Source organism: Fusarium oxysporum, chromosome V (genome assembly GCF_013085055.1).
Source record: "Fusarium oxysporum Fo47 chromosome V, complete sequence".
Taxonomy (NCBI): domain Eukaryota; kingdom Fungi; phylum Ascomycota; class Sordariomycetes; order Hypocreales; family Nectriaceae; genus Fusarium; species Fusarium oxysporum.
The window spans coordinates 582,490-599,880 of record NC_072844.1 but is presented as its reverse complement, the minus strand read 5'-3'; the positions used below and the strand labels follow the sequence as shown (position 1 = coordinate 599,880).

At 47.3% G+C, this 17,391-nt stretch overlaps 8 protein-coding genes across 8 annotated transcripts; 5 read left to right on the top strand and 3 right to left on the bottom strand.

The window, feature by feature from the left end:
• Positions 1-10: 10 nt before the first annotated feature.
• Positions 11-2,146, bottom strand: FOBCDRAFT_222437 (uncharacterized protein). The gene is made up of 4 exons (XM_031183290.3): positions 2,056-2,146; positions 2,013-2,016; positions 869-1,950; positions 11-820 (listed from the first exon to the last, which is right to left on the bottom strand). The coding sequence occupies exons 1-4, from the start codon at positions 2,079-2,081 to the stop codon at positions 79-81; spliced, it is 1,854 nt and encodes a 617-aa protein (XP_031038932.3). The 5' UTR covers positions 2,082-2,146; the 3' UTR covers positions 11-78.
• A 2,539-nt stretch (positions 2,147-4,685) lies between these two features.
• On the top strand, positions 4,686-5,631 carry FOBCDRAFT_292758 (uncharacterized protein; the record flags this gene model as incomplete). Its single annotated transcript, XM_031183287.2, has 3 exons — positions 4,686-4,778; positions 4,828-4,896; positions 4,945-5,631. The coding sequence occupies 3 exons, from the start codon at positions 4,686-4,688 to the stop codon at positions 5,629-5,631; spliced, it is 849 nt and encodes a 282-aa protein (XP_031038929.2).
• Positions 5,632-6,727: 1,096 nt separating this feature from the next.
• FOBCDRAFT_201204 (uncharacterized protein) lies at positions 6,728-7,335 on the top strand (the record flags this gene model as incomplete). The annotated part of the gene is made up of 3 exons (XM_031183286.3): positions 6,728-6,778; positions 6,932-7,160; positions 7,232-7,335. The coding sequence occupies 3 exons, from the start codon at positions 6,728-6,730 to the stop codon at positions 7,333-7,335; spliced, it is 384 nt and encodes a 127-aa protein (XP_031038928.3).
• Positions 7,336-8,779: 1,444 nt separating this feature from the next.
• FOBCDRAFT_160492 (uncharacterized protein) lies at positions 8,780-10,018 on the top strand (the record flags this gene model as incomplete). The annotated part of the gene is made up of 1 exon (XM_031183285.3): positions 8,780-10,018. The coding sequence occupies one exon, from the start codon at positions 8,780-8,782 to the stop codon at positions 9,971-9,973; it is 1,194 nt and encodes a 397-aa protein (XP_031038927.1). The 3' UTR covers positions 9,974-10,018.
• Positions 10,019-10,265: 247 nt separating this feature from the next.
• FOBCDRAFT_182115 (general substrate transporter) lies at positions 10,266-12,027 on the bottom strand (the record flags this gene model as incomplete). Its single annotated transcript, XM_031183284.3, has 5 exons — positions 10,266-10,468; positions 10,516-10,582; positions 10,635-10,764; positions 10,815-11,900; positions 11,951-12,027. 5 exons carry the CDS (start codon positions 12,025-12,027, stop codon positions 10,335-10,337), a joined length of 1,494 nt encoding a protein of 497 aa, XP_031038926.2. The 3' UTR covers positions 10,266-10,334.
• A 679-nt stretch (positions 12,028-12,706) lies between these two features.
• Positions 12,707-14,526, top strand: FOBCDRAFT_160487 (cytochrome P450; the record flags this gene model as incomplete). The annotated part of the gene is made up of 6 exons (XM_031183282.2): positions 12,707-12,778; positions 12,833-13,386; positions 13,436-13,706; positions 13,753-14,035; positions 14,083-14,317; positions 14,370-14,526. 6 exons carry the CDS (start codon positions 12,707-12,709, stop codon positions 14,524-14,526), a joined length of 1,572 nt encoding a protein of 523 aa, XP_031038924.2.
• Positions 14,527-14,579: 53 nt separating this feature from the next.
• FOBCDRAFT_160485 (xylose isomerase-like protein) lies at positions 14,580-15,757 on the bottom strand. Its single transcript, XM_031183281.3, has 2 exons — positions 15,325-15,757; positions 14,580-15,275 (listed from the first exon to the last, which is right to left on the bottom strand). The coding sequence occupies exons 1-2, from the start codon at positions 15,715-15,717 to the stop codon at positions 14,640-14,642; spliced, it is 1,029 nt and encodes a 342-aa protein (XP_031038923.2). The 5' UTR covers positions 15,718-15,757; the 3' UTR covers positions 14,580-14,639.
• A 954-nt stretch (positions 15,758-16,711) lies between these two features.
• On the top strand, positions 16,712-17,326 carry FOBCDRAFT_319080 (transmembrane protein 6/97; the record flags this gene model as incomplete). The annotated part of the gene is made up of 3 exons (XM_059612024.1): positions 16,712-16,784; positions 16,837-17,223; positions 17,271-17,326. 3 exons carry the CDS (start codon positions 16,712-16,714, stop codon positions 17,324-17,326), a joined length of 516 nt encoding a protein of 171 aa, XP_059464842.1.
• Between the last annotated feature and the right edge of the window lie 65 nt (positions 17,327-17,391).

Genomic DNA, 17,391 nt, shown 5'->3' with positions numbered 1-17,391 from the left:
TGAAACTATCCTCTCACCAAGATACGCAAAAAGGTTATTGGAAGAACATTCGAATTTGAGGAACAAGCGAAAATGGATTTAAGCTACATTCTCATCTCCCATATTATCCATACTCGTCGACAAGAGATGCGGATCATCACAAAACGACAACAACCTCCACCAGTCCTCGTCCACAAACTCATTTCCACTTGTCTCCTCTAGAAATCCAAGCCCATCTGTATCCACACCCTGCTCAGCATCACCCGCCACCAACTGATGCAACTTCGACCCATCATCCGCCGAGACCAAACCCGCAGGCTTATCAAACGTCTGCCTCGGCATCCCCTGCAACGGCGCAAGATGAATCGAATCCTCCAACTCAGGATAATCATACCTTGACCTCTTAATCCTTCGCCCCTCACTAAACCTCGTCATGATACTCTTCGCCGTGTTAAGAACATCAATCCACTCCTCCGCCAATCTCCAAACCTTGCCTATCCTCACAAGAACAGCCATGGTTCTTTCAGCTTGAGCATCAGCATCAGAGGTTTGACTTGGCGTGAAGCCCATAAAGTTTGGAAACGCTGCGCCGTATATACTCCACAGTGTGGAGGAGAAGGCGCATAGGCCGGAGAAGGGTGTGCGGAGGGGACAGCCAACGTGTTCGAGATCGGAGAGGAGAGAGGATATTTGGGATGCTGCGTCGTAGAGATCGAAGACGTTTTGGAGCCAGAAAGAATCGGGGCCTCGGGCTTTGAGGAGTGGTGGTTCGATGGGGCCGCGAGGTTTGACTTCATCTACCGGACTGAAAGGGATAAATTCTCGGCAGAGAAAGAGTAAACTACGACTGATCAGTATCATGATTCACATTAAGGCGGTTGGTGCTTACCTGACATAGTAGACCAAGTTGATGTATCCAAACCTCTCGGCTTGTCCTCGCTGAGCATGCACAGATACCTTCGTAGCAGGATACTTCATCAACGCATCCTGAGACTCTCGCCACTTGATCAAAGCCTGCCTCATCTTACTCCAATCCGAAGTTTCATTGAACGGGCACTGCTTTGGCTCAGTCATACCAGGCTGTCTTCTACCGCCCTCGGCAATCCACGTATGAACTCTTGACCAGATACGTAAACCTTGAATGAGAAGAACAAGGTGATCATCTGGCCCATAGCTTCTCAGACTGTCATCTACCGGTGCTGTTTGTGGACTCTGCCCAAAGAGGAACTGGGTGTCATTCACCGGTAGGGAGAAGTGCGTGTCTCCATCAGGGAACATAGCCTGTCGTCTCTTTCCGCAACTTAGCAGTCTATCCATCTTGAAGCAAGTCCACAATGTTCTCTTCTCAAGTTCCGAGAGTGTTTCTTTCTTGCCGCAACTTGCGAAGCCAGTGCTGAGTAGTCCTTGAGCCATTCTTGTAGCGATGCCGCAATGCATCCATGCATTGAAGCCATCTCCGTCTCCCCAGTTGCAGAGCGAAAGTATGAGAAAGGTCTGGACAAGAGCTAGGCTCGGACCACTCGTTAGCTTTTTCTGCACCTCGTTGGCTATAAACAGAATATTCTTGTTGTTGATATCTGCGGTGTAAGAGTCTGCATATCGGTGTGACACTGCAACAACGACAAGAAGTCGCAGTTTCTGAACTATACTGAGTTCATCTTCGCAATACTCAAGATCATCCGGATGAAGAAATCCAAACTCAGGAAACTGAGCCCTGAACAAGTTAATAGCAGATATCACTTGCGCTCGTGACGTCTGTTCAAAGGCTTGATTGATGTCTTGCCAAACATCTCCGAAGATATCTGTTTGCGACTGATCAACACTCAGCCGCTGTCTTTTAGCAGGCCTCTTAGACCCTAAGCTTTGCCCCAATACTGGACCACTCAGAACACAAGTCTCGGTACAACCACTCTTTCTGCAGCCTGCACAAGGGGGTTGACCATTGTGTCTGCATTTGACTTTGGATCTTCTATTGATGGTGGTCAGACGCAGTCTTAGGTCTTAGAAGAGGGGTATTACCTGCATCTACGACCGCATTAGAACTGTACAAACGAGTCCGCAGATGTGATTAGTTACCTCTCACACGCAATTGTCGTTCTCATTGTCTCTGTTTCCGATTTCGCGTTTCAATTGATATGAGTCTGGGATGATTCAGGCGGGGCTTCGGGTCTGCTTTGCAAAGATGTTTTCGGGTCCAAACCCGATTCGGGTTTGGCCAAAGAAACCTCGGGTCTAGCTCACGTGCCATAAGGATACGCGTAGAAGTGAAATTTAAAGATCAAGGGATCGGGGAGGGTATAATAGTTATAGGGTGATACCTGTAAATTCTGTCCCCGGAATGTCGACTCGCGTCATTCCAAGCTGTATGTATGATCTTCTCATAACATTAGACAAATAATAAGCTGTCATCAATCAATGAATTGGATTCTTAATAACTTCGCTTACACTATCACGGGAATTTCTGTAGCTCTTCCATCTGATTTGGATTCACTTGGAATCATTCCCATACTGATAGCCCAATCGTCCCTGCCCATTTCTTCAACCACTTCCACAGCAAGATCTTGCCAAAAGAACTCTTATTACTAATTAATATACAGATGGTCAGGTGGCCTGATTATAGTACCAGAGGGTATATCTTTATTATCTTAAAATTACCTATATATTTAATAGTAGTAACCTTAATATTAGTATAATTCTATAAGGTCACTCAGATATGCTTTTCAAGTACCTTAAGTAGGTCTCGAATATTACATAAAACAGGCGATTCTTCAGAGCTCACGGATTCAAGCCGACCAGAGAAGCTGATCAAAAGAAAACGAACTTGTCTTTAGCTGATCGTCCTCTCCTCTCCCGAGACAGAGACGAAGCAGCAATTCCTGGAAAAGAGTCCACAAAAGGAGGCCCGGAACAAGAAGAGGCAACCAATGACCATGGAGAAGAGCAAGAGGAAGCTCAGGACGAAGGAACTTCCTCTAACAATATTACGAGGCAGGAGAGTGAGAGTATAATCACTGTTGAGCACGGGAACGACAAAGAGCAGGCTGGAGCCTTGAATGACGACAAGGGTGATGATCATGCAAGTGCAAGACATGAAGCTGCTATCGAGGTCATTAGCGAGAAGAGTGAACGAAAGGAAAGCGGCTATGTTAAGAATAACGATGAGAACAGTTGTGGGGAGGTTAATGGCCAGACAGTTGAGAATGTTGATGATAGCAAGTCCACTGCTGAGGGTAACAATGAAGAGACCGGCAATAGTGATGTAAATGACAAAGAGGGCAACGAACAGGTCGAGGATAACAAGGAAGCCAGCAAAGAATCGAGCGGCGAAGAGTCAAAAGACAAAGAGTCGGTGAAGGAGGAATCAAGTGACGATCACGGGAGCGAAGACCGGATACCCGATAGAGATACAAGTGGTGTGTATGAGAAGACTGAAAGTGTCAGTGAGGGCACTTCAACAACCCAGGAATCCATGACTGTCTTGGGACTTTATCCACCAGATACCAAGGAAGGAGATTTATATGCATCCTCCTGGGTTGTTCTGTTCCAGGTGTCTTGAGAGAGACAACTGACAAGAGGCACATGATTCTCATTGGAGAAGCATATGTTCATGGCAAAATGGATGGTGAGGCGATGGAGGATACGCAAAGGGCACTAGAAACCTTCTCTATTAAGTGACAGGTAGCAGGTCGCAAGCATAGTGGGCAGTATAGCATACAGGAAGCTACTAAATTGACAATCACTCCTGTGTAAGGTATTCTGTATAGAACTTTGGAGATAGTGGCAAAGGGGTCCTTACAGTTTAATTCGTTTTTGTTTTATTCAAGCCGCCACATTATCCTATCTAACGCTAAGAATTATTGAAAGCTAAGAAGATTCAAATGAGAATTCCTCGAATTTCCGCTGTCTCAAAATTTGAACGGAGACTAGAGCCGGCTGTAGGACGGCCTGGCTTTGGCTGTATCCCAGCCTTAAAATTCTTGGCGTTCTAATTGGTTTCTTCGTAATTGGACGGTTACCCGGCTTTTAATAACAGTCTTGAAACGCCAAGACGAAACAAAGAATGGTTCATCCAAAGCGTAATAGCCGTCAGGGGTCGCCCAATCATTTGAAACCGGCGAAAATTATCCAAGCTTCAATTTCCACTAACAACTTATGATTAAACCTTTGGCGCTTTTAACAGACAGGCCCAGCTTGTCGGCTTCCGGCCGGGACCCGAGTTTCATAATTGGCCGTTCTAGCCGTCCCAGCACCACACTTGTCTTCTAATAAGAGACCTATAGTCTGGGGATACTATCACTCGTATAGATCGGTTAATTCGGACCTCGAATATAAGGGAGTACGGCATTGCTTGCAGAAACTTCAAAACATTTTGAGTCTGGTCTTATCGCTTACGTTTGACTACTATTGAATTACGAGACGAGCACGAGAAGCTGCTCCAAGAGCATGGGATCTGGGCAAATAGGGTATTAGCGTAGATGAACATAGTCGAGATGAGAGCTATATAAAGCTTGGCATGTCTATCACAAATTGTTCTCATCAACCAACTCAACTTACTTCTATTCTTTATCTACTTGAGCTTTGCTTGACACAATATCTTCAAGTTTCTCTAATTAATACTAGGCTGGTCCTACTCAATCTGCATTACTTCTCTCTTTATCTGCTGTTCAGACCTCATTTAACCTCTTTCATATCTTTCATCCTTCAAGATGTATTTCTCTAATGTTATCGTCGCCACTCTTGCCGCTCAGGCACTTGCCCAGGACAACCGTGTCCCACGCGTTCGCGTTGGACGAGTTGCGGTAAGTGAATCTTTGCAATCTTGTTAGTGTCTAGCTGATAGCTTGCAAGGCCTTGGTGGCTGCTGCTGCTCTTCCAGTCAGAGCACTCCCCGTCTTCGATGCCCTTGAGGCGCGAGATGTAAGTTCCTCCACTTTTCTCTACCCATTCATCAACTAACAAGGATAGCCCCATCATGGGGGTGCCAAGGACAAGGGCGCCAAGGCCAAGGCGGTCGAGGGATGCAAAGCCAAGCGAGACGATGAGGACGAGGAAGCCGTCGAGGGACTCGTCGCCCGCCATCACCAAGGAGCCAACGGCAAGGCTGCTGCCAAGGCTACCAATAACTGCAACAAGAATGGCAAGCGAGATGAAGTCGCTGATGAACTTGAAGCGCGAGACGACGAGGAAGATTCCGAAGAAGACACCAATGAGCTTACCACCAGGGATGTCGAGGAAGACACCGAAGAGGAAGCTAGCGAGCTTGTAGCCCGAGCAAAGAAGGGAAAGAAAGGCAAGAAGGGTAAGAAGGGTAAGAAGGGTAAGAAGGGAAAGAAGGGAAAGAAGGGAAAGAAAGGCAAGAAGGGTGGAAAGAAGGGCAAGAAGGCTGGCAAGAAGGCTGGCAAGAAGGCTGGTAACAACGCCAACGCTGGTACTACCAACGGAGCAGCTAAAACTGGTAACAACGCCAACGCTGGTACTACCAACGGAGCAGCTAAAACTGGTACCAACGCCAACGCTGGTACTACCAACGGAGCAGCTAAAACTGGTACCAACGCCAACGCTGGTACTACCAATGGAGCAGTTAAAACTGGTACCAACGCCAAAAAGAATGCCAACAGCAACACTCAAGCCAAGGCTGGTACTACTGCTTAAGTGTGCATCCGAGACCAGGCAACGATAGGGTAATAGTTATAAGGATTCTAAGGCTGTTAGTCTTTAGGTCGCTCCCAATATAAACTTTTACCTAGGAAGCTTCCACAAGGAGAGATTCACCTACCTTACCCCGAGGGATCATGATACACAACAAGCCGGGCAGGTTTTCAGAAAGGTCGGCTAGCCTAATTCTCGTTACAGTCTTGCTTCTATATAAGTATTTCCTTAAATTAAACATTTATAAATATATAACCTTTTTATATAAGTACTTACGGCTGGGTTGACCGTTGTTGATGACGATTGCGCAGCGGCGCATCTTGTGATGGAATTTGGGGTTCCTGGCTTGTTTTGATGTGGTCTTTTAGGGCTGGAGCCTTGGTGGTGATCGCCTTGACAGGGTGACGATAGAGAGGGCATTCGGCCTTCCAAGGATGGGGAAAACATCTTCTTTATACTCGTGGATTGAGGCCACTTATTCAGTTAGATCTTAACATTTAAGGCAGCAGCTGTGTGGTCTGCTGAGACTTAATATTAAGGTTATTATGTTTTTTGGCATAGTGTATAATACCTTATATTATGTTATATTGAAAATAAACACCTTATTTTGTTATCTTGCTTTAAGGCCTTTGGCTTTACTTTATGCGTTGCTAGACTGGTATTTTAACTTTTAAATAAGTACTTATAAGTATCTATAAGCTAGGTATTTTAAGCTTTATACTTAACTTGTTTATTATAATCTTTATAAGGACAGGGCTAATGCATAGATATATATAATTAAATTTACTAATTAAGAGCTTGTTCTCTGCTAGAATATAAGTTGGTGCTTAATAATATATAAACTCTGAGTTAATTATAATCTTTTGCTGTTTTGGCTTAATGTATCTCGTGTTACGGCCAAATAGTGCAGGGGGGTAGGCCCCTACAGTTAGCACAGGTAGCTAATACAACCCTATTCACGTCGTATCTCGTTGAGATATCCTCAGCTCAAAACTATTAATCAACGGCGGCCTAGTCGTAGGCTATCTGTCAACGCTCTGCCTCTCAGTTAGATCTGCTGTCCGTTTTTGACACTCTGTCATGAGCTCACTTCGGCAACATGTCTGCGCTCTTCGGTATAAGAGTCGAGAAGGGTAAGACTAGAAGGATGGTAAAGGGCATAGGCAACTTTGAAAGCAAGGTTATAAGCATATGCAAAACTCGAGTTAAGACCTAGACCTCCCGTAAGTAGAAACAAATACGCTACATCTCCTATAAGAAATACGTTTCTCTCCTAATATACTTTTGCAACTTTTCAACTCAGGATCCAGGGGCAGTAGCTCAAGACCTTAGGAGATATATCTTTACCGATGGCTCCCTTGAGCACCTGTTAGCAGAGACCTTTATTCCGCGTATCAACTGGGTACTTATCAAAGTCGAAATGGGTAATAAGGACGGCATTTCCAGAGAGATTATAGGCGATAGTGAGCCAGATACCGGGGATCGAAAAACCAGTAGAGCATGCCTACGCGATCACCTACGACCTCCCGAAGGTTTGCGCTAAAATGAATCATCATCATAGTCTCGTATAAGTAGAATATGTCAGTAATGTTTGTCATGATAGAAACGAGTGGTATCAAACCCAAACGAGTCTTCGCCGTCGCTCTCAATACCCACGTGCTGGCAGACTTTACTCTTGGCGCCGTCACAGGCTATAAAATACTTTGATCTGATCTTGAATAGTTTAGTTACCAGTCGCGCGTCCTTCAACCACAGTCGTGACTGTAACTTTGGACTGCGCCAAAGAAACAAACGGCACTCCTTTCTGAATATCCACGCGATACTTATTCGATAACCTTTCACCGAGATAGTCCTTAAAATCCGGCTGGGCGATATTGTGGATCACCTCAGGTGTATAATCGAGAACACCCTTATACATGCGTTCATATATAAGCTGTCCTAAGACTTCACCAGAGAGGGTTGTGAGGAAATTGACCCAATATGCATCATCTCTCGGTGTACCTAGGCTTCTAATATGATCCACGTCTAGGCCAAACTGGCGACATATCTCGAGTGACCTGGGAGAGAGCGCATGAGCTTTGGGCGCTCCGAGTCTTTCTAGGTAGCGTTCAATGACGAGAGACTTGAACACCGAGTTTCGATAAGAGGTAGGCTTTCAAGAGGCCACTGGGACCACCTCCATTTGGCCGAAGCAACCTCGGGTTCAGCTCACGTGCTACAAGGGATACGCGTATAAGTCAAAATATATAGATCAAGGCATCGTGACAATTGTTTCCGATAAAATCCATCGCTCAAAGGATTAAATAGTCCGAAGACTCAGATGCGATCTTATATCCACTTATCAGATCCATTTCTATGCGCGGGTTCGGATGAACCATGCTTGTCCCAGATTAAGGATGAACCAAGCGCTGGAACATGAAACAAACCATCAGCAGCAGCACCACCAAAGAGTAGAGAAGACTGACGCTAACGGCAAATTCCGTGCGATTTTACTATCTGATCATGGCCTGAAACGAAGGATGTTTTGGCGGAGATGAATTGCAAAAATACGAGCTTCCATGTGAACTCTTGAAGCAGCTCCGGGACTGATGAAAGTGCGAGTAAGAATTTCCATTGAGCAATTTCGCATCGGCTCGGGTGAAAACGAAATTCGACTGACAGTATTTTTTAAGCATAAAATAGGTAAACTCAAAGACTGTTAAAGTATCTCCTCGAAGCTTAATATAAGGTTCGCCGACGACAATGCCAAAGAACTGGTCCATGACAAGGGATAATTACACGGGCGTCAACAAGATGCGGAAAACTGTCCTATTCGGTACGATGACATGCCATACCGGGGAGATGGACCACATTAGGAGATTGAGAAACCGGAAGAGCACAGACACAAAAGCCCTGTCCTTGAACAAAACGAGAATTATGGATCAACTTCTCACGATGGAGAATCTACTGTTTCCGTCTTATTATTCCGCCAATCAGGCTCTTTCACCACCTCGTAATAGGACATTATTCGATTCCGTATATAACATGAGCTGAGGACGTGTAAGTAGAACCTCAGCAAGCATCTCTGGTAGACATTCGTTTTCTGTTCATTCGTTTCTTTCCAACCCAACACTCGTTCAACTAACTCACATTCTTTCTTTCAACCACCACCATGCGTTTCTCTTCAGCCGCTGGCCTCATGGCCCTCGCTACGTCGACCGTAGCCCACCCCAACTCCGCCACCTCCGATCTCGACGGCTCCGTCTGGAAAGCTCTCACACCTCTCAAGTCGCGCTCATGGACCTCTATCCCCCGAAACCGTCCCACCAAGCGCCAGTCCGGCTGGAACCCGCCCTCCAACCTCGCCACCCCCCTCAAAGAAGTCTGGGACCACGAAGTCAAAACCTACAGCGACGCGCTCGGCTTTAAGAACTATGGCTGGGACCAAGTCATCGCTGGAAAGGGCCAGCTTAACGTCTGCGTTCGCTGGGAGTCTAGCGCTTCTGTGACTGCTGAGCAGCGCACCAAGGTTGCTGCTGCTCTTCAGGACTCGTATAGTGCTTGGATGAAGTGGGTTTCCGGCTATGATAACTTTCCCTACGAGGAAGTCAAGATCAATGTCGTTGGATGGGCTGTGAAGAACAAGAGCCTTCTCCAGGGCTCTACTGAAGGTCTTGATATCTACACCGACACCGACGCCGAGGGCATTCCCCAGTGCTCCGAGAAGTGCGGCCGTTTCTTCCACCAGGACGGTGACTACAGCAGCTGCCCCGGAGGAGCTGAGCGACACTATGATAACTCCCTCTGGCTGACCGACGGTATGCAGGGCGGAGCCGGTGGTGATTGGGGACAGCGCATTGGCCGGGAGTACTTCATGGATCTCCTTGGTCAAAAGGACATTCACATTCTCGAGCACGAGATCGGCCATACTTTCGCCCTTGACGATTTCTACGACTGGACTCCCACCGGCCAGACCAACTTCATCATGCTTGCTGGTTCATCCACCAAGGTCACTGACTTTGATGGCTGGATGTTGCGAAACTGGTGGTACGAGCTTTCTCGCAAGCGTGGATGGCAATCTACTGCTTCTAGCTCTGCCTCAAAGGGTACTTCATCTGAGAAGGCTGTTACTCCCGTCTCGTCCAAGGCTGCTAGCACCAAGACTGCTGTTGCTAAGCCTACCACCACCACTGTCAAGCAGGCTGCTACCCAAACTGCGGCCAAGCCTGCCAAGGACACCGCCTCAAGCGCTACTGCTGCTGCCTATGCTCAGTGCGGTGGTGGTGCTGGCTATACCGGCCCTACCAAGTGCGCCTCTGGTCTGAAGTGCACCAAGCACAGCGAGTGGTACTCTCAGTGCCTTTAAGCTGCCCCATACACACTATCTGAGCTTGACGCTTGGAACCTTTTTGTACATACTTAGTCATTGGAAAGGAATACCTGAGTATTATAAGAAGACATAATATACTACATATCGATATAGATCCCACTGTTATTCAGTGGCCCACATAAACCCCCTCTTACTTTGTGATGGGTAAATACATGTACCCCAACAGTATTCGACCTCAGGTTTGGGACCTCTATCTCAAGTGATGAATATTTTCAGGTAAGCTACGTATAACCTATCCTAAGTAATAATAATATTAGGGTTAGTATGTCTTTAGACCAGGTATTTTTGGCACCATTATTAGATATCAGAAGCTTTTTCGCTCCCTTCGGGACCCCCTCTAAGATCCCTGCATAATGCGCTGATCCCGTGTCTCAATTGCTTCGACGCCAGTCTTCTCTGAGAACCGGACATCCTCTTCATGGACAATCTTGACATCACCAAAGATCTCATCGATCTCTTCCAGTGATTTGCCTGCAATTCGTTAGTTGGTGAAATCCAATTCCGAAGCTCTGACTTACCGCGCGTCTCAGGATATACAAAGAAGAAGATAAGAGCGCACATTGCGTTGGTGAGAACGAAGAGGATCTAGAAAGCATGTCAGGGCTGACTATCGGCCAGAGATCGTGGCTGTACTTACATAGTACTTCCAGCCCACGGCAGCCAAAGCGATGGGCGAGCATTGCGTGATGATCAGACTGATAGAGTAGTGGACAACCTGCACGATGGCATTTGCCTTTGCTCGTAGCTCAGTGGTGAAAACCTCGGGACTGTTGAAAGATCAGTAAATGCTCTAAGCTTACTGTTGTGGAAGACTTACGGAATAATCCAGGTCATTGGTCCAAGAAGAGCAGAGTAATTCGCCGACACAGCAAAAATGCACGCAATCAAACCTCTCTGTGCCGCAGCATTGGTCGGCATGCCAGGAACAGCAGGGAAACGGGCTGCCAGAATGGTGATGATCAAATAGCACAGCGACAACAGCGACGAGCTGATAACAAGAATCTTCTTTCTTCCAATCTTATCGACAAAGAACAAAGAGATGAGACAAGCGACTGGGGCGACAGAGCCATAGAGGCCACTGACGAGAAGTTGACGATCCTCGCTGAATTGAAGCGTGGCATAGATAGCAGTCTGGTAGTACTGCACGAAAGAAATACCAGATAACATAGCAGCAGCCCAGACGAACGAACCAACAAAGAGGCGCTTTCTGAACGCTGGAGTCTTGACTAGATCTGCCCAAGAAAGGCGCCCTTGAGCTTGCAGCTCCTCAGAGATGTTGACTTGAATGACGGTGAACTCAGTTCGGCACCAATCATCATTGGTTCCATCGTAGTGATAAGCTCTAAAAGCCTTCTCCGCTTCATCATGGCGGCCCTTGAGACAAAGCCAACGGGGTGATTCACTGAGAAACAAGACCCCAACGCCAAGGATCAGAGCAGGAATACTCTGGATCGCAAACCCAAGGCGCCATTGATTCGCATTATGCCATTTGCCCTCTGCAACACCAATCCACAACGCAACGAAGAAACCCCATGCTGTCATCATCTGATTCACAGCCGTGACTTTCGCACGTTCATGGGTCTTTGCAATTTCTGCTCCAAACACGGGAGATACTCCCGTGATGGTACCAACGGCAAAACCAACGAGGAGTCGACCGATGATGAGCATGGCAACATGAGCGGCGCCAGCCATGATCGCACCGCCAATGACACCCCAAATGCAACCGAAAGCAATGGCTTTGCGACGACCGAGTTTGTCACTGGTGATACCGACTGACGCACTGCCCAACCAAGCTCCTGCTTGGTACATAGACACAATGGCGCCTCGAAGGGGAGGATCTGGTTTGCCGAAGTAGGTGAGGAATGAGCCCAGCGCCAAGCTTGGCGTGATGATGCCGGAGTCACTGCCAGTGTGTTAGCATGATAGAGATGACTGATAAGGCTACGGACTTACAATCCATAGAGAAAGCCTCCTATTCCAAGGAATATAGAAGTCAAGAAGGGCTTGCTAAGCCAAGCGTCACTCTTCATTTTTGCAGCCGTTCAGAATTACTCAAAGACAATAATGATTCAATCAGTATCCTCAGCATATTCTCCCCAAAGCGATGCAATGCAAACCTCTTTATCTAAACTCGGGGTAAAATTAACCGAAAAACAAGGATGTCGGAGTGTCCCACCAATCTAGTGGAGACAAGAAAACTTGGGACATCTATCCTAAATGACAAAAAGTCTCAGGCAAACCCAGCGATAAGTTCTATAACTTGTAGACCAGTTTATTTTGACATCTTGTCTCAATGTCAGATGTTTTCTTGCCCCCCCCCGGATCCACCAATCTCTAGCTCAGTGGAGAACCCCGGGTTTAAACATCTCGGCATAACCGGTTGTAGTTTAGAACGCGGGGTTGGGAATAACATGACATCTCGCCTCGAGAAGTTAGAGTCATTAGAGCATCCTTTAATGCCCTTAGTCTGAGTCGTTGACGCGGGGTTGGCTTATCCAGTCTTTTTGGTCGGCAGTTGAGGGTGGCAGTTGAGGTTGTTTCGGTTGTATGAATGCGTGTTTTCGGCTTCTTTTATTACCGGATGATAGCCGACTGACAAGTGACATACATCTTGCTTCCAGATACAGCTCTTACTTTTGCCAAGCTGCCAGCCTGTGAATCTTTCAGTACTGGCAAGGCTCGGTGAAACTCACTGTAAGTACTGACAAAATGGTGGTAAAACTCATCCTCTACGCCGTCGTCGCTCTGGGCCTGACATATCTCGCCCTCATATTCCCAAGGGTAAGCATGATCCACCAATGACAACCGTCCCTTTACCAATACTCACAACTTCAGCTCCAACAAGAATGGAAACTCTACTCCCACCGCTCCCAACTCCCCCCAGGTCCCAAGACCATCAGAACCGGCATCCGCAAGCCATGGCTCTGGTTCCAAGAACTCAGCCAGCAATACGGCGATGTTGTTTATCTTCAACTCGGCCCAACACCAACCATAATCCTCGGTTCCGCCCAAGCCGCCTGGGATCTTCTCGAGAAGCGCGGCGCTGTATTCTCCTCCCGTCCACGATTCATCATGGGCGGTGAATTGCTCTCCGGCGGTATGAGAGGTCTTATGGCGCCTTATGCTTCGTATTGGAGACGGTGGAGGAAGTTATTGCATAGTGGGTTTATGCAGAGACAGAGTGAGACGTATAGACCGATTCAGAGTCTTGAGTCAAAGGTTTTGATGCTTGATCTTTTGAAGAGGCCTGCTGATTTTAGGATGCATTTGGAAAGGTATGCAGCGTCAGTTATTGTTACTGTTACTTATGGACGGAGGGTTGAGGATGTGAGGAGTGATATTGTGGTGAGACGCAATGCTGAGGCTATGGAGCGTCTGACTATGGTTAAGTGAGTTTACATCTATCCCATATCCGATCTGACGCTGACGGTGTTGTAGTATTCCCGGAAAGTACGCCGTCGAGCGCTATCCGGCTCTCAAGTATCTCCCTACATTCTTGGCCCCTTGGAAAAAGGAAGTTCTACAGCAACGTCAGAAAGATATCCAACTCTATACGGAGCTCATGGATGAGGTGCGCGAGAAGGTCGCTAAAGGTACTTCACCAACTTGCTTCGCGAAACATCTTCTTGAAGAACAGGAGAGCTTGGGTATGAGTGACCTAGAAATTGCGTATACCGCAGGATCACCCTTTGGAGCTGGTGTAGAGACGGTGAGTTCCATGCTCGGACGTACGGAATTATGGCTAACTTTTCTAGTCTGCGGGATCACTCGCCAGCTTCCTTCTCGCATGCGTCAAGTTCGGACCTCAGTTCATTCCCAAAGCTCAGGAAGAACTTGACAGAGTTGTAGGCAGTGACCGCCTTCCAACCTTCGATGATCTTCCCAAGCTAGAATACGTCAGGGCCATCGCATCCGAAACCCTTCGGTGGAGACCTGTTGCCGTGCTCGGAGGCACTCCCCATGCTAGCACCGCAGACCATGTCTACAAGGGCATGTTCATTCCCAAGGGAAGCACCATCATCGCACCACTTTGGACCTGTCAGTATGGCATTGACCAATTATTTGACAATGACTAATCTCCTCAGTGCATCTTAACGAAGCCGACTTCCCTGAGCCTCACGAGTTCAGGCCTGAGCGCTTCATGGAGAAGCGCGAGTACCCCGGTACTCTCGGTCATAGTGCCTTTGGCTGGGGTCGACGAATCTGCCCAGGCATGCACCTCGGAGCTGCATCAGTGACACTCAACATCGCGCGTATCCTATGGGGCTTCGAGGTCAACCCTGAGAAGGATGAGAAGGGGCGAGACGTTGATGCTGATATGTAAGTTGAAGGACTGAGCGCATGAAGAGCGCTGCATGCTAATATTGGATAGCTTTGCCTATTCGGAAGGCTTCAACTCGAGCCCTTTGCCGTTTCCTTGCTCAATCACGCCTCGCTCTGTGAAACATGCTGAGGTTATTGAGAGTGAACATGGCAATGCCTTGGAGGACTTGAGGGAGTATACTGCTGTCACAAGCAAGATATCTTGATAGCATGACAAGCAGAAAAGTAGAATCTTCGGCATAGGAAGAAAATCAGACCAGTCAAAACGAACCTTTTATTATTGCTCTCATAATGCCCCTCGTAATAACCGCGAACTAACTCATTCACTAACCTGGATGAGTTTCTTCAGCGACTCAACGGCCGCGACCGTATACTCATTCATATCCGTATTCTCCCCCTCAAGCCCATCAAACACCTCCACAGACAACCAACCATTAAACCCTGTCTTCAGCACAGCATGTAGCATATCATGAACAGGCAAATACCCTCCATCACACGGCAAAGGCCTATAATCATGACTCCACCTCGCTCTAGGTCGACTTCCCTCCTCGTCTTTCTTATCCTCAATAGGAGGATCCATCTTATACGCATCTGAGATCTGAAGGAGATAAATCTTATCTGCCGGGACAGTGGAAGCTAGTTCTTCAAGACTCTTGTGCCAGCGAGTTTTGCGCTCTTCATCACTGCTTGCTTCGATTAGACCGTCTTTGGTAGTTGGATCACCCCACTCGAGACCCGCGGTTTGGAACGTATCGAGACACAGACCGATGTTGGGTCTGTTTGCCTTTTGAATGATCTGCCAGACTGTTTTCCAGGTTGGGGCGTGGGTTGCCCAGCACCAGTTTTCGTAGGCAATGCTGAAGCCTTTTTCGGCGAGAAGGTCTGCTAGTTCTGCGAGATCGGAGGCTAAGTCGTCGAATGAGGACGAGATGCCTTCAGAGTCAGATGAGCCAACCTGTGATTGATTAGTGGGCTGTTAGCATATTTAATGTGGGCGGATTTACCTGAAGCAATGTGATGCCGGCAGCCTCCATAACCTTGACCCAGCCCTTCGCCTTATCAAAAGCCTGTTTTCTCTTCTCATCATGTTCACCTTTCTTCCATCCCTCAAAATTCGCAAAAGGCTGAAGCATCATAATCTTGAGGCCTAGTTCATCCGTCAACGACTTGATCTGCTTCGCGACATTCGCAAGCGTGTCATAGTCGTCCTCTTTTGGTTGAGATCCACTGAGAAGTTTTCCATAGTCAAGGATATCAGGCATAGAAAGCTCAATTCCGTCGAAGCCGGCTTTTCGAATGGCGCCAAGCTTATCGGGAAGGCTGGCCTTGATCTTCATGGGGATGCTGCATGATGCGAACGAGATGGGGATCTGAGCCCCTTGATATTGGATCACCATATTGAGCGTAACGAACTCTTGAAGATTGTTTACAAGTGAGATGTTGTTTTGTCTAGGTTGAGACTGAATGCCCCATTGAAGTCATGGTAAAAAGGCTTCTGACGATGGTTGACGTCATCTCAACCGTCATCATGGCGTGAAGTTCAGCTGACTCTAATAATGTGGGATGAAATTAAAACATTCCTAGCCTACCTAATATCGCAGATAAAGTTGGGGAAGATGTTCAAACAAGTGACCAGCACGGCGCTCCACGATATCGCCATACTCCAGGAGGAGGTTTGCGTATTGTTTGAGTCTCACAACTTGGAACGGGGATCAGCATATAGAAGCTCTAGAAATATTCATCCTTATATCCCAAGCAACCCTGAAAACACGTGGCATCGGGATGCATGACACGTAGGGCGCTGCAAATTATCTTCTCACAGCCCTCGAGGTCCTGGACGGAGTCTTGTGAGTGTAATTAACCTCGCTAGAGCTGTTCGAGACCCTACTTGCCCTGGGTATCAAGCAGGGGCTACCCCAAAGGGCATGCGGGGTATGCCACCCAAACTTTCAGCGTGCCTTGCAGCGATTCCTAACTTATCTTGGCGTGTGTTGAGACCTACCATGGGTTCCGAAGAGAACAGCCGCGCTGAGGCGCAAGCTATATCCACCGACTCCTACGGAGAATTAACTTTGCCGTCCTGATCTGGAGGATATGAATAATAACCAAGTGTCCAAAAAGAAAAAGAACACACGATTACATCACAACTAACAATTGTTACCTTGCGCTTGTCACCAACTTTCTGGCCAATCATCATGGTGCCTTGCTGGTACAGTATCAGCACTAATAAGTCTCAGCTCGGCATGTTCAGGGCTGGCATAATGCGCGGGCTTGGTATTTGAGTGATCGTACTGCCCCGCTCTTTTCTTGTTTTCATATTTACAATTTCACACGTATCTTTTCTGTCTTTCCAAGTTTCATAATCTGGGTTAACACAACAACATCCTCATCATGTCGCCGCACAAGCCGTTTCTCGATTACCTATATCTATTTATAGTAGTTCTCCATTTGACTGCTATGCTAGGTAAGTTTAATCAGCTTGCGATGCGCATGGAGGTAACTCATGACTGGACTAGGCGTCGATTTTGTTCCATTCTATCCGCAGTCTCTATGTCAACCTCGTGGCTCGCCATTCCACTTTCTTGTCGCCTATCGTCAGTGGTACATCACAACAATGTCTGATCCTTATTATAACCTTGACATTCCTGGGCACTTCTTCGAATTCCTAGTCTATGTTGAGCTTGTTGTGCAGTTCCCTCTAGCACTGTATCTCACCCACGCACTGTTAACCAAACAGCGGATCTCTGGTTCTGGGGAGCTTGCAGCCGTCGTCTACGGTGCAGTGACGGGCCTTTGCACGGCTATAGTTTGCAACGATATGTGGCATCTGGGCCCAGAGGTTATCACTCATGAGGCCAAGCAAACTCTGCTGTTTGGGGCATATCTGCCATATGCCGTGATTCGTAAGCTTCACCATGCGAGTATTATCGAGAAATTACTAATATGTGAGCCAGCGACCTTGATGTCATTGGAAATGCAAAAGCGGCTGCTAGCCCGGCTTCATAGATCGTCTGGAATCAAACAGGAATAGTATTTCTTACAGTTAATTATAAAGGAAGGATTTAGACAGT